Source organism: Phodopus roborovskii, unplaced genomic scaffold, assembly GCF_943737965.1.
Source record: "Phodopus roborovskii unplaced genomic scaffold, PHOROB, whole genome shotgun sequence".
Taxonomy (NCBI): domain Eukaryota; kingdom Metazoa; phylum Chordata; class Mammalia; order Rodentia; family Cricetidae; genus Phodopus; species Phodopus roborovskii.
Genome location: NW_026126407.1, coordinates 51648211 through 51662259, shown reverse-complemented (window position 1 = coordinate 51662259; position 14049 = coordinate 51648211). Strand labels below are relative to the sequence as shown.

Below are 14049 nucleotides of genomic sequence, written 5' to 3'. Positions count from 1 at the left end.
AGCATTTCCATTGTACTAATAAAAACATGAATTTATCAAGTATGACTGTTCAGGCCTTGCTGAACACACGATGTCCCAGAATTCATGGCAGTCCAATAGAATCAGAATACAAGGAATGTGAGAGTCCAGGGACTGAGAGGTTGACAGGGTCACCAAAGAGAAGAGCCTCTCAGAGACACTGAAGCAGCTGCCAGACAATCCGTTTCGCAGATGTTGAGTACTAGAGGGTACTCAAAGGCCCACCGGGGACAAAGTGGCTGGGAAGGACCTAGCTCCACACCCTGAGGGGTAGGGCCCTAGCCTCTGGTTTGGAGGTCATTTCTGAGTGACTAAAGGGAGTACAGTCTGCTGCCAGCTCTCGTCCCACCGCAGTTGCTCCGACTCCCGGAGTTCCTTCCGGAACTGGTTTAGCTTTCCAGCAGGGTCAGGAAACTTTGAGAAAAGCATCTACAGGAAAAGGAAGACTGGAACTCAGCTCCCTGCCTACTCTACCCCATGCCAGATCATTCTTGCTCATGTTCAGCAGTGCCCTTCCCTTCACTTGATACTTGAGGGATCAATCTGTTTACCCACAGCCCTGCCCTGGAGAACAGCCAGCTTCCACCTGCTGCCCTCTTCCCCTCTCCCATCCCCAACGCAGGTGCAGTTAAGATGGAGGCTATGACAGCTCTGCCTTTGATGTGTCTATCAGGGACCAAGAAACTGCAGCCTTCAGGCTAGATCCTGCCCATCTGGCTTTGTAAATAAGGTTTTACTGGAACCAGCCTATCTACACATGTCCACAGCTGCATTTCCATCCACACCAGGATGGAGTTGCAGAGTTCTCACACGAACTTAAGTCCCTTATCAGAATGAGAGTACATTAGTTTAATAAGGACAAATATACCTTCTACAGAAGCTCTCTTGGCCCCCACTCTCCCTAAAGGGCAACAGAGCACCCATCTTCATACATAGGAGGCAGGAGTATATGTCTGTGCCTGGCTCTTCTTGCCCCTGGCATTGTGAATGACAACCAGCGGCCCAGGCTGAGAGGCCATCTTGAAGGCCTCTGTTTCCTCCTCACCTCTCTACATCCCAGAGTCCCACTACATCTGTCTTTGTGTGGGAAGCTGAGATCAGGCTGGCTCAATGCCAGGTTTCAAACCACCAAGCCCCATAGGGAGTAGGCCCACTACCTGCAGCTGTGCTGCCAGCTCCTCCGCATCCTTGAAGACCAGGCCGTTCTCTCCATGTCTTACAAGCTCATGCAAACTGCAGAGAGAACAAGGGAAAAGAAAGGGAACACAACTGGGCTACCACTACTCCCTCAAGTGAAGCCAGTATCAAGAATGGCAGGTTGGCCTCAGTGTTCTAAGATGGAGTATTTGGACAGAAAAGCCTACAAGAGCACATGTCAAAATACCAGGCTTATTTTAGAGAAGAGGTGACCTTTGTGCCAAGATGTGTTTTTTCTCCACTCCAGCCTGAGAGCTAAGGGTCCCAGCTCTATACTCTAAGGGCAGCTTTTCAGAGTCACTGGTAGATTTGATCCTGACAAACCCTGAGCTTGGCTCACATCCTGAACTCTCCACCCAGAGGCTGGTCCCTAGCTAACAAGCTCCAGCCTCCGTGCCCACATCCCATCCAACTATGAGAGATGAACCACAGGACAGAGAGATATAAATCCAGTTGACTGCAGACAGCTCTGGCCACCATTCCCTTCTCACAATATGAGCCTGGGTAGAATGCTAACCATGAACACACTCCAGCCATGCCCCTGTGCCAGTATGTGCAGGACTCATTCCTGGGGCCCTCTTATAGCCACAGATGCTCAAGTCCCTTATGTAAACTGCTTTGCATACAATCCACATGAACCCTGCTCTATGTTTCACATCCTCTTTAGATGACTTCTATCATCCCAGCAATGGAACAAAGGTAAAGAAGCTCAATGTTGATACAGACCCAATCAACATACACCTTGCTACAGTTTTCCTGAGACAGGAATTCATTGTGAAGCACAGGCTGGCTTCAAGCTCAGGAATCCTCTTGCCTCTGCCTCCAGACTGCAGGCATGTAATACTATTTCCAACATCTGAACTACATTTTGCATCTGGGTGACTGGCATGGTGTGGATGCACCAAGCTGACTATCCTTCACTAGCCACAGGACAGGACAGGGCCCCCAGCTGCTGATCTAGAATATGCCCCAGGTAAGGGTTAGTATCTGCTCCTACCACTTGAAGTTCACGGCACACACAGGCAAACAGCACCCAAACATGTCCACCACCTTCATGGGCAGGTCCAGACCACTGGAGGACATATGTAGACAGACACCCAGGTCCGCTGACCCTGCAGAGACAGAACACTAGGACACATTTTCCCAAGTCTATATGCCAACCCCTAGACAAGGAGTGGAAATCAGAAGCTGTACCTGTGAGACTGTCCCCAAAGACAAATAGCATAAGCTGACCAAGGAGCCAGGCAGCCTGACCAGAGGCAAAAACATGATTGACCCCTGGGTCCTGTCTCACACTGCCTAATGATTAAAATTTGTTTTTATTATATTGATTCATTGTTTCTACTCAGCCATAATTCAGTTTCAAAGAGAAAATTCCCAGGCAGTCACTATGATCAGCAGAATTTCTGTCTACAGTTGTGGTTCACTCAGCTTTGTCAATAACACTACTGAGTAACCACTTAAAAATGACTAGTGGTGGCTGGCTTGACTTAGCAGGTTAAGATGCTTGCTGCCAGCCTGACAAACTGAGTTCCTTCCCTGAACCCCATAGTAGGACAGAGCCAACTTCTCTAAATTGTCCTCTTGATTGCCACATATTTGCCATGGCACAAGTGTGTTATCCCTCATAACCACCCATCCCCACCCCACAATAAATAAATGAATGATTAGATATAGTGGCAACTTTTATTATATGTATTTTGCCAAAATAATTTAAAAAAAAAAAATCTCAAGATAAATGTGGGGTATGTTACACGTGGTGATACATGCCTTTAATTCCAGCATTTGGGAAGCAGAGGCAGCTGGATGTCTCAAGCTCAAGGCTAGCCTGGTCCAGAGACAGTGTCTCAAAAAATAAGAACCTGAAACAAAAATTAAAAAAAAAAAAAAAAAAAAAAAAAAACCCAAATCAAATAAAATAAAACCAAATCCACACCTATCCACACAGCTATCAGCTAGATGTGATGGAGTACACCTGTAAACCCAGCAGCAGGGAGGCTGGGACAAAACCACTGCAAAAGTTCAAGGTGAAATCTTAAAAAAAAAAAAAAAAGCTGAAAAAAGCTGAAAAAAGCTGGGCGGTGGTGACACACACCTTTAATCCCAGCACTTGGAAGGCAGAGGCAGGTATTCTCTGAGTTCAAGTCTAGCCAGGCCTACAGACCAAGTTCCAGGACACAGGACAGCTAAGGCTACACAGGGAAGCCCTGTCTCAAAAAAAAAGCAAACGAACAAAACAACAAAACCCAGGCACAGTGGGATACACCTATAATCCCAGTACTTGGGGCAGAGCATGAGGCTCTACTGCAAACTCAGGGCTACCCTGAGTAGCAAACTCAGGCTACAAAGATCCTGTCTCAAAGATTACAGGGTAAAAAAAGAGGCTGGAAACATCTTCCCTGTCTGCCCTTGTGGGATAGTGTAGTATGGCCCTCTGTCCCCCAAAGCCTGCCCTCTCACCTAGAAGCAGCGGGTAGTCCTCAGCCTCCAGCCATGGGGTACAGAACTGGACATGCTGGAAATGCTTCTGGCTGATGAGATGGCGGTAGTGCTCCCTGAGAGGCCCCTTCCCTTCATAGAGAAGAAAAGTCACCTACATTGTCACTCTCCATCACTGCCACTGGGCAGGTCCTGATGCTCCAGTTGGCACTTGATAACCCTTTCCCCTGACCACATCCACCAGTGGCCCCATCAGACTGACATCCCATGGCTAAGACACTAAGTATACCTCAGCCAGCTGGCATAGGGCTTCAGGTTGCAAAGGAATCTAAGATAAATACTAGGGTGCCAGCATATGGACACAGAATCTCCACCTGCACTGAGTGACACAGGGACTCAGCATGCCAGGTACCCCTAGGAAACTGGCTGGGAGAGAGCAGAAAAACTGGCTGGATAACCCTGAGTGCTTCTAAACTAGAAAGGCTGGAAATGCACTGGGAAAAGGGAGAGTGTAGCCTAAGTAGTACCATCCAGATTGAAATCTGAATTCTTGAGTCCTTTCTGGGCCTCAGGTTCCCTATTTATCAAGTGAATGTAGAAACAATACCCCAAGGACCTGGTGACACAGGCCTGTCCAGCTACTTGGGAGGCTAAGGCAGGTTAGCATTTCAAGGCCTACCTGAACAACACAGTGGGTTCAGGGCCAGCCTGGATAACCTGTAAGACCCTCTCTCTACACACAGAAAGATAAAAGACAGCTAGACATGTAGCTTTGTGGTAGAGCACTTGCCTAGCTTGGGCAAGGTCTTGGAGAGAAAGGGAGAAATTGCCCTGGAAAACTGAGGAGGCAACTAGTGAGATGGTGCTCTACAGAGGTGCTCTATAAAGGCCATATGCCCATTCTTCTGCCACCCTCCACCCTTCTAAACAAATATAACATGGTGTTCCCATCAGTACCTGTTATCACACAGACTAGGGAAGGAAGGTTGTCTCCACTTAATGTTAGTTGTTCAAACTCTGTTTTTAAAAAAGACACCAACCAAGAGAAGATAAGATTATAAGTATAGTGGGGACGCTGCTCCCCAGGGGGCTGCTAGTCTCAAAAAATGTTCAGACTGAGTGTCTAGCCACCCAATGACCATGTAAGGGCAGTAAGCTTCCCATGCCCTCCCCTACTGTCTCAAGCTAGCCCACCCATGACACCAGGGGTATAGTACATGACAGGCTGCCACAAAAGGCCAGGTAAGTGCCTAGTAGCAGCCCCTCACAAGCTCCAAGCTGCTAATGCGGCCATACACTTACTTTCTAATGCTCCCAGCAGGATGGAGAAGTCCTCGTCCTCTATAGGGAGAGAAGGGAGAGGGATCATAGGCTGTATCCCAAACTTCCCACCCGACTCATACAGCCATCCCTGGATCCAAAGATAAGCTGTGCACACACCCCAGGTGCTGAGGGAGGCAGACCTGTCCAGCTAGTGCTGCTCACAAGCAGTGCTGGCCGCCCATGTAGACTCTTCACCATCCCGCTCTGACAGTCCCTCTCAGTGAAGGCCGACCTCTCCATGCTGGGATCCAGGGGCTCTGAGCTGAAGAATCCAAGGAAAGAAGTGAGACCAGACACTGGCACAAGAACAGAGCCACAGGCAGTTCCCAGCCCCCGCCATTTGGCACCCCACTGACTTTACAGATACTGGTTGTTGGCACTGAGGTTACTGGAACAGCATCTACTCCACCACTCAGTTCCACCTCCACAGGCTCCCTATTCAACCCACTCAGCATCCCAGTGAGGAGGACCTGACCCGCCTCCCAGCAGCCATGCCTGGTTCCTAGGAGCACTCAGCATCCCAGTGAGGAGGACCTGACCCGCCTCCCAGCAGCCATGCCTGGTTCCTAGGAGCACTCAGCATCCCAGTGAGGAGGACCTGACCCGCCTCCCAGCAGCCATGCCTGGTTCCTAGGAGCACTCAGCATCCCAGTGAGGAGGACCTGACCCGCCTCCCAGCAGCCATGCCTGGTTCCTAGGAGCACTCACAGGACATGGGCAGAACTATAACAGGTGCCTTCTCTCCCCAGTGTGACACCAAGAGGACACTGGCAGCAAGATGAGGTAACATAGGGCTCAGCAGGCTGTTTTTTAAAGGGCTGGAGAGTAGATGCTTCAGACTTGTGAAACCTAGTTCCACTGCTGCAGTTTGGGAGGAACACTGTTTTTAAGGTAAGGTAAAGGCTTGCTATGTAGCCCAGGCCAGCCCACAATCCTCCTGCCTTAGCCTCCCCAGTGCTAGGATTACAGACATTCATCACCACACTAGGCTTCTAGCAGCCACTGTCAACACAGGTGAATGGGTGGACTGTTCCAGTAAAACCTTATCTACAGCAATAGGTAGCAGGCCACAGTGTTTGCTTGCCGCCCCTGGCTAAGGGACCCACAGGTCTGCAGAGGGAAGGGAGACATACCAGCTCTGGAAAGGGGAGTACATGCGGCTCAGCTTCATGAAGAGCTCATGCTGCAGGTTCAGGGGTGTCTCCTTAAAGAAAGATGCTGGCTTGTCGTAGACAGTCACAGCTCTGATGTGAGATGGGAGTGGGCAGAGAAAAATCTAAGCAACAGGACACAGCAGGATCCCCAAAAGCAAGGGAGCTCAGGGAATCCCAGAGACAAGATCATTCAGGATTACTTAGAACAGTGCAGATATTTAGGACCAAAATGTCCTAGGCCACATGGCTAGAAGGGAAAGAAAGCCTACTGCCTCCTCCCTTAACTTCTCAAACAAGGAACTATTATCTCCTAGGGCCTGCATACTTCAAAACAATAGGGTAGGTGCTGCAGCCCTTAAAACACATGGGTTGATGAGCATCCCAGGCCCTACATACCTGATATGCCAGTTCTCTGCCAGGTCCTCCTGCATGGCATTGGTCACACACAGGTTCAGGTGGGACAGGCGCCCAAAGAACTTCTCATACCTACGAAGATGCCTTGGGGATCAGCATGGAGCGTGGGATAAGCCTAGATGCCACCCCCAACCTCCATATGACCTGATCTTATGGGTGGTGGAAAGGCTGCAGAACTAGGGCCCTTGAGCCTGCCAGGAAGTGACATGAGCTCCCCGTACAGCTACTTTTTTTGTTTGTTTTTGTTTTTCAAGACAGGGTTTCTGTGTGTAGCTTTGGAGCCTGTCCTGGCACTCACTCTATAGACCAGGCTGGCCTTGAACTCAAGAGATCTGCCTGCCTCTGCCTCCCAAGTGCTGGGACTAAAGTTGTACAAAACTGATGCCCAGCAGCTACTTTTTCACACCTTCCTTCCCTGTCACTGTTCAGCTTACGCAGTTATTTAAAAGGAAACACTCTCCACAAATCCAGCCTCATGCAATAGAGGAGAAATCAGGTGATGGCTACTTAACCAAGTCTCAGCAGTCCTGGACCAGCAGGGCTGCAGCTCTCTCACTGTGGTGTGAAGGGAGTTGAGGTTTTGTCCCAAGAGAATGAGGAAGAGGAAGTCAGGGTTACTAAGCTGCAGGTTGGGAATGTGGCTCAGCTGGCAGAGTGCTCACCTGGCAAGCTCAAGGCCCTGGTTCTACTTCGAGTGCTACAAACATAGGGCATAGTGGTGCACACCTATCTAAACACTCAGGAGAAAAGGCAGGAGGATCAGAAGTTCAAGTTCATTCTGTGATACACAGAGAGTCTGAGGTCAGCCTGGGATACATACTGTTTCAAATGCATATGAATGACTAAGGAGGTAGCTCAGTTGGTAGAGTGCTTGCCCATAAGCCATCAGAGTCCTGGATTCCATCTCCAGCACATCACCAGTGCACACCTGAAATCCCAGCACTTGAGTAGATCAAGGCCAGCCTCCAATAAATGATAATCAAAAATCAAATTTAGGGGCCAGATGGCACTTCCAGAGGACCAGGGTTCAGTTGTCTGCATCCACATGGCAGCTAACAACTGGGGATCTGATGCCCTCTTCTGGCCTCCACAGGTACCAGACAAACACATGGTACACTGACAAACATTTAGGAAAAAATATCCATATATAAAAGTTTTTAAAAATAAAATCGGGAAAAAAATGAATTACAAAAAAATACATACAAGTAGGATTACCAGCTGGGTGTGGTGTCACAAGTCGTTAACCTCAGCACTCAGGAAGAAGAGGCAGGCAGATCTGAGTTCAAGGCCAGCCTTGTCTACAAAGGGAGTTCCAGGACACAGAGAAACCCTACTTCAGTGAGGAAAAAAAAAGGATTACTAAATTGGGTATGGTGGATCATGCCTATAATCCCAGAGTATAAGCAACTGAGGCAAGAGGACCAAAAAGAACTCAAAGCCAAAGTGGGCAACAGAGTGAGAAAGATCATTAGCTACCACCATAGTACCTACTGCAGCTGTTTCTTCCCTCCAGATATGGAGAAGGCTCTGGAATGGAGCTCCCTGGGGCTGATTCCTGACTTACTTCCTGGGTAGCAAGAGATAACATCACTCTCAATCCACTCTTCTAACTTATACCATATCCAGGGGTAATGGAGACCTGGCCTGGCACCTAGCATGAAGCTAGTGCTGTGTGACCGTCAGAAACTGCCTGGGCTGGTCAACAATGAACATTAGTCCCAGGAGAGGGAAAGGGCATGGCTAGCTGATCCCCAGAATTGGAAGCACACAATGAGACAGGGTAACCAGGGTCAGAGGAGAACCAAGAACCCTGCTCCAGATCCAGCCTGCTCCCCCTGGGGCCCTTCTCTTCCACCCACTCTAATGAGGACTCAGGGAGAGCCACCCACACCCTCTCACCATTTAGCCAGCAGCACAATGGGATGCCGGGGACCATGTACCAAGCCCATGATGGAATAGCCATAGTTGTGCCAGTCGATGACCAGTTTGCTCCCACAAATGCAGCCCACAAACCAGCATACAGCAATGGCAGGCAGGCCTGGTGGGTTCTAGGAAAGAGAGACTTGGAGGCAGTGGAGAAAACATAGACCATAGTCCATGTAGCCTTACTGAAGAGGAGTACCACACAGCAAAGAACAAAGAGGCCGTGCCTATTGCATCAGCCAATGGGCAGAAGGAAGACCCTCTTCACCATCAAGGAAAAAAACAAAACTGCCCAATCTGAAAACCCCCAAATCATCAACAATCAAGAGCACCTGAGTTAAGGAGGTGGCTCAGTAGGTAAAGAATTTTCCACATAAGCCTGAGGACCTGCATTTACCCCAGACCTCATCCATATAAAGCTGGGCATGGCATCTCACAATAACCCCAGGATTCCTCCAACAAGGCAGGAGATGGAAGACTGAAGATACCATGGAAGGTCATAGGCAAGCTAGCCTGGAATACACAGAGGCATATACACACTCAAGCCTGCATGAACATGCATGCACACGTGTGCACACCAAGATAAAATAAAAACTAAGAAGTAAGAATGCAAAAAAACTGTTGTTATTTAGTGTTTGTCATCAAAATGCAAGCTCTAAAAAAGCCAATCAGCAACAGATATTAGAGAACTTAGAAGACAAACACCCAAAGGCCCAGACTCACTCTACAGCCATCAGGCCACACACCACATGTTAAACATTTAAACATGCAGGAATTCCTGACAAAGCAATTCTACTGCTAAGAATTTCTCCTAAGAAATTAACTGGATGTGAGTCACAGATGTATATACCCTATACTCTTATATGAGTCATATGTAAATGTTAAAAAAAAAAAGAATAGGAAGGCAAAGTGTAGTGGTGCACATCTTTAATTCCAACATTCAAGAGACAGAGGTAGGCCAGCTTGGTCTACATAATGAGTCCCAGAATAGCCATGGCTACATAGGAAAAAAAAAAAAAAAAAAAAAAAAAAAAGAAGAAGAAGAAGAAGAAAAGAAAAAGAAAGGAAGGAGAAAATGAGAAGCCAGACATGGTAGTATGTGTCTGCAATCCCAGCACTTGGGAGGCTAAGGCAGGAGTATTGCTATATGACTTCAAGACCATTCTATATAGTGATTACCAAGCAAGGGTTACATACCAAGACACAACTCAAAAGGAAAAAATGGTGGAGAATGGCAACAATTAATAGTACCTGCCACCAAGCCTGTTTCAATTCCCAGTTCCTGTGTGGCAGAACAGAACTGACTCCCACATGTTGTTCTCTGACCTCCACACATGAACCACACACATACACACAAGTAAATAAACAAAGAGGAACTCTGGTCAGATAGGACTACATAATTTACAGTGATTGACATATGGATATACTATAAGCAAAAACCATTAAGAAAAGCTACTTCTGGACATTAAAACGGATGCTTGGGGGGGGGGGGCACCAAGTGAAGAGATAGCTCAGCAGGTAAAGAAGCTTGATATAAATTGGCAAGCTGAATTCTATGGCCAGAACCCACATATAGGAAGAAGAGAACCAATTCCATAAAACTGTCCCCCCAACTTCTACAGGTATGCTTCAGTATATATCCCCAAACTCCTCCCCACACAGGGCTGGAAAGATGGCTCAGCAATTAAGAGCACTGGCTGCTCTTCCAGGGGACCTGGGTTTAATTCCCAGCATCCACGTGGCAGTTTACAACTGTCTATAACTACTGTTCCAAGGGATCTGACAACTTCGCACAGGTAAAACACCAATGTACATAAAATACAAATAAATATTTAAAAAAAAAAAACCAATGAGGAGAAGTTAAACACTTAACTATGTAGGCTCAAACCCTGACTGTCACTTTCTAGCTCTACAATAGAAAGTTACTTACAGGACTTCTTTATGTTTAGGTCTCCGAATCTCTAAATTATACAGTAAGAAGCTATACCACAGGGCTCTTGAGAGCATTAAAAGAGGCAATACATCAAGACACCAATGGGTACTACACATGCAACAAAAACACACTATAAACTCCTACTCAAGTTTTTGGGTTTTAATATTTATTTTTATTATGTAAGTGGTTGCCTACATGTATGTATGTATCCCACATGTGTGCCTAGTGCCTGCAGAGGCCAGAAGAGGGTATTGGATCCCCTAGAACTTGAGTTACAGACAATTGTAAGCCACTATTGTAGATGCTGGGAACTAAACCTGCAAGCAATTTAAATACTGAGCCTACACTCATGCTTATTTATTTTTTAATATTACTGTATTTATTATTTGACAATTTTATGACTATATATAATGTATTTTGATCACTACCCCCCCACCTTTCTTAGCCTCTCCCCATCTTTCGATAATCCCTCTATACTTTTTTTCCTTCCCAACTAGTCCCCCTCCTATTTTCATGTCTTTTCTCTTTAATGACAGAGTTTAATTAGAGTTGCTTGTATGAACATAGGAGTAGGACTACTTACTGGAGCTTGAGCAATTTACTGATGGATACACACTGGAAGAAAAATTACTCCCCCAACAATCATTAACTGCCAACAGTTCCTCAGCTAGGGACAGCACCCCTATGAATTACTCCCCTATCCATGCTAGAATGTTGGCAGGCTAGGTCTTTAGCTGGTGTTGTAAAGGTAACCATAGCCTCTGCATGTTTATGAGTGCAACATCCCTCCTCATGTTTTTTGGTTTTTTTTTTTTAATAGTTTATGCACACAGAAGTATACAATATATCTAAATACTTGTACTTTTTGTGTATGGACTGGAACTCAAATTCAGGACCTCACTGAAGCCCACCCACAACCCAATCTGTGCATGTTTAAAAGGCCAGCAAGGGAACTGCTAACGTTGCTTCTCACAGAAGAAGGCAGCAGCTGGCACATACCTGGAGGAAGATGTAGGCTGCAGGGTCTGTGCACATCAACTTCCACAGCAAGTACACTGCCTGAAATACAACTTTGATTCCATACTGGAGAACTCGGGGTCCAGCTGAAAGTCAGAAAACAATGGAGCTCTTGGCAGTCTGCTAGTCCCCTATCTCCCCAGTATACAACCAACCTTCCGGTTCTTCTACCCCTAGTCAGGAATCTGGAGTTGTCTAGACCTACCTCCCAGACTCTGCAGCTCTGTCAACTTCACAATCTGAATGCTATCATTCTGCAAGAGCTCGTCTCGAGGTTTGGAGTCTGCAAATGCAAATGTGGCCTTTAAGGTATCAGAAGTAGTTACAGACAGCTGGATGTGTTCCTTCACATCTGTAATTCCAGTACTTGAAATGATAAAGCAAGAAGGCCAGCATGGCTATAAAGCAAGTCCCTGTCTGAAATAAGTGTGGGGGGGGGGGCAGGGAGTTACTACTTATCAATACCTCTCTGGTCCCCAGTAGCCAGAATGGAAAGTGAGGCCACTTTGGGTTCTTCTACTAGAATGCCCTCGAAGCCAGGTGTTGGTGGTACACCCCTTTAATCCCAGCACTCGGGATTAAAGCAGGCAGATCTCTGTGAGTTGGAGGCTAGCCTGGTCTATACAGCCAGTTCCAGGACAGGCTCCAAAGCTACACAGAAACCCTGTCTTGAGGAGAGAGAGGAGAGAGAGAGAGAGAGAGAGAGAGGGAGGGAGGGAGGGAGGGAGGGAGAGAGAGAGAGAGAGAGAGAGAGAGAGAGAGAGAGGAAAAAAAGAAAAAAAAAAGGAAAAGAGAGAATAGAATGCCCTCAAAAGGCATTCAGCATATCCACATTCTTTAGTCTGATGATTGGCGAGCAATAGGGACTCAATTAAATTGATGTAGACTTCTGGATGTCAGAGTCTGGATCAGTCATTCCACTCAAGGCCTGTTGATGGCACGCCATACAAGGACCAATAAGAGCTACTCTCTTAAATGAAGCTGAGCCACTTCCTAATTCTCAGATGTGTCCAATTTGAGGTGCCCAGAATGTGTTGGAGGATAGCTATGAATGGGCCTGACGTGCTGGTAGATTTCATATCACTGTGTCAAAAACCCTGCAGGGCTTGGTAGTGCACGTCTTTAATCCCAGCACTCTAAAGGCAGAGGCAAGTGGATCTCTATGAGTTCAGGGACACTGTGGTCTACATATCCAGGTCCAGGACAGCTAGAGGCTGTTTAGTGAGGCTGAACCCCTGCAAAATCATCAACACGGGGCATAAGGAGGAAGTGTACACTTCTGCCTGCACCTTAGGGTATAAGAAAAACATCCCCAGATAGTCTCTGCGCTGGATGAGGGATGTAAAGAAACCTGGCCTCTTAACTCATTGACAACGCAGCACGAGGAAGTAGTGACTAGCACTGAGGTCTTACACACTTGGGTTTCAGCCCCAGTCTCTGCACAACCTAGAATTACGTGGGATTTTGCAACCGCTCTCTTCGTAGTCCTCACGTATGGTAACGGGCGGGTGACATAGGCTACTCTCAGACACCAGGAAGCAGCGGTTCAGGCCAGAACAAGCAGGAGAGGAGAACAGCCACTCCTGCCTCGGGCCCAGAGTAGAGGGAGCCAAGGCTCCTTCCTGGCTGAGCATCCCTCCCAGGTCCCCGCCACTCACTGTAGAACCCCAGCAGCGTCACCGAGAAGCCGCTCTGGGCCAATGACAGCGCGTGGTACTGCATGCGCGGGCTGCGGCCCACGTCGCCCAGCACCATGACCACCACGTGCGGAGCCGCTCCCGCCTGCCGCCCACGCTTCCACGCGCCCAGCAGCAGCACGGGCAGCAGCACCAAAGCCAGCACCGCCACGCAGGAGGCCGCCATCTTGGCCCGCCGGCGCCGAGCACGTGACCTAACCAGGTCGCTGTGCGCAGCCGCAGACCTAGGCCCTGCTGGGGGACGATGAGATCGCCACAGTAAAATCGGGGGCGGGGCCTTGGATAAGGCGGTGTCTGGAAGAAAAGGAAAGCGGAGCTATTGGCGGGGCTGGGGCCTGAAATGAGGGGCGGAGCCTGGAGAGGATCCCAGGCCCTTGAGGAACTGCTTAAGCAGCCCAAGAATTGCTAGACTATAGTCACGTCAGGTTCTGTGAACTGTTTTTCCCTATGAAAGTAAAGCTGTTCCTTTATTAGAATCTAAGAAATTCTTTTTCATAACTCTAAGATAAATTTCAAACTATAATGATGATGTTTCCGCTAAAAGATTATACTTCCCTGCTTCCTTTGCAGACTATGAAGTCATATCCATCCCTGTAAGAGGCCATATCTCATCTTCTGTGGGCATCTTAGCCATTGGCACAGGTGAGCAACAAAAATACCCCCTTTGCTGCGAATAATGGAGGTCCCAGCTAAGATCAGGCCAAACCCCTCTCTGCCTCTGTCTCTCTACAGCTGCCTTTAATAATCTAACAAATGAAATTTAAAAAATGAAAGAAAGAAAGAAAGAATGAAAGAGAAAAGAAAAGAAAAAAAAAAGGTGCTTGCTGCCATGATATATTTTGAGCTCAGGAATGGGTTCCTCCCTAATGTCCTCTGACCTCCAGGTCGTGCTGTGACATACATGTCTCCCTAACACACACACACTAAATAAAAA

General features: G+C 47.6%; 1 protein-coding gene across 1 annotated transcript; it reads right to left on the bottom strand.

Annotated features, from left to right (window-relative positions):
• Positions 1–286: 286 nt before the first annotated feature.
• Positions 287–13296, bottom strand: Alg1 (ALG1 chitobiosyldiphosphodolichol beta-mannosyltransferase). The gene is made up of 13 exons (XM_051181365.1): positions 13077–13296; positions 11624–11701; positions 11401–11504; positions 8445–8593; positions 6528–6617; positions 6111–6221; positions 5118–5239; positions 4957–4995; positions 4612–4671; positions 3676–3786; positions 2213–2327; positions 1176–1251; positions 287–447 (listed from the first exon to the last, which is right to left on the bottom strand). The coding sequence occupies exons 1-13, from the start codon at positions 13279–13281 to the stop codon at positions 316–318; spliced, it is 1392 nt and encodes a 463-aa protein (XP_051037322.1). The 5' UTR covers positions 13282–13296; the 3' UTR covers positions 287–315.
• Positions 13297–14049: the final 753 nt, after the last annotated feature.

Excerpts from the sequence above, each read along its gene's own strand:
- Alg1 (XM_051181365.1), bottom strand. The coding sequence starts at position 13,281 with ATGGCGGCCTCCTGCGTGGCGGTGCTGGCTTTGGTGCTGCTGCCCGTG. Across the intron at positions 6,222-6,527 it reads GCAGAGAACTGGCATATCAG|AGCTGTGACTGTCTACGACA; the intron begins GTATGTAGGGCC and ends ATCTCACATCAG. Across the intron at positions 4,672-4,956 it reads CCTGCTGGGAGCATTAGAAA|AGTTTGAACAACTAACATTA; the intron begins GTAAGTGTATGG and ends TTTTAAAAACAG.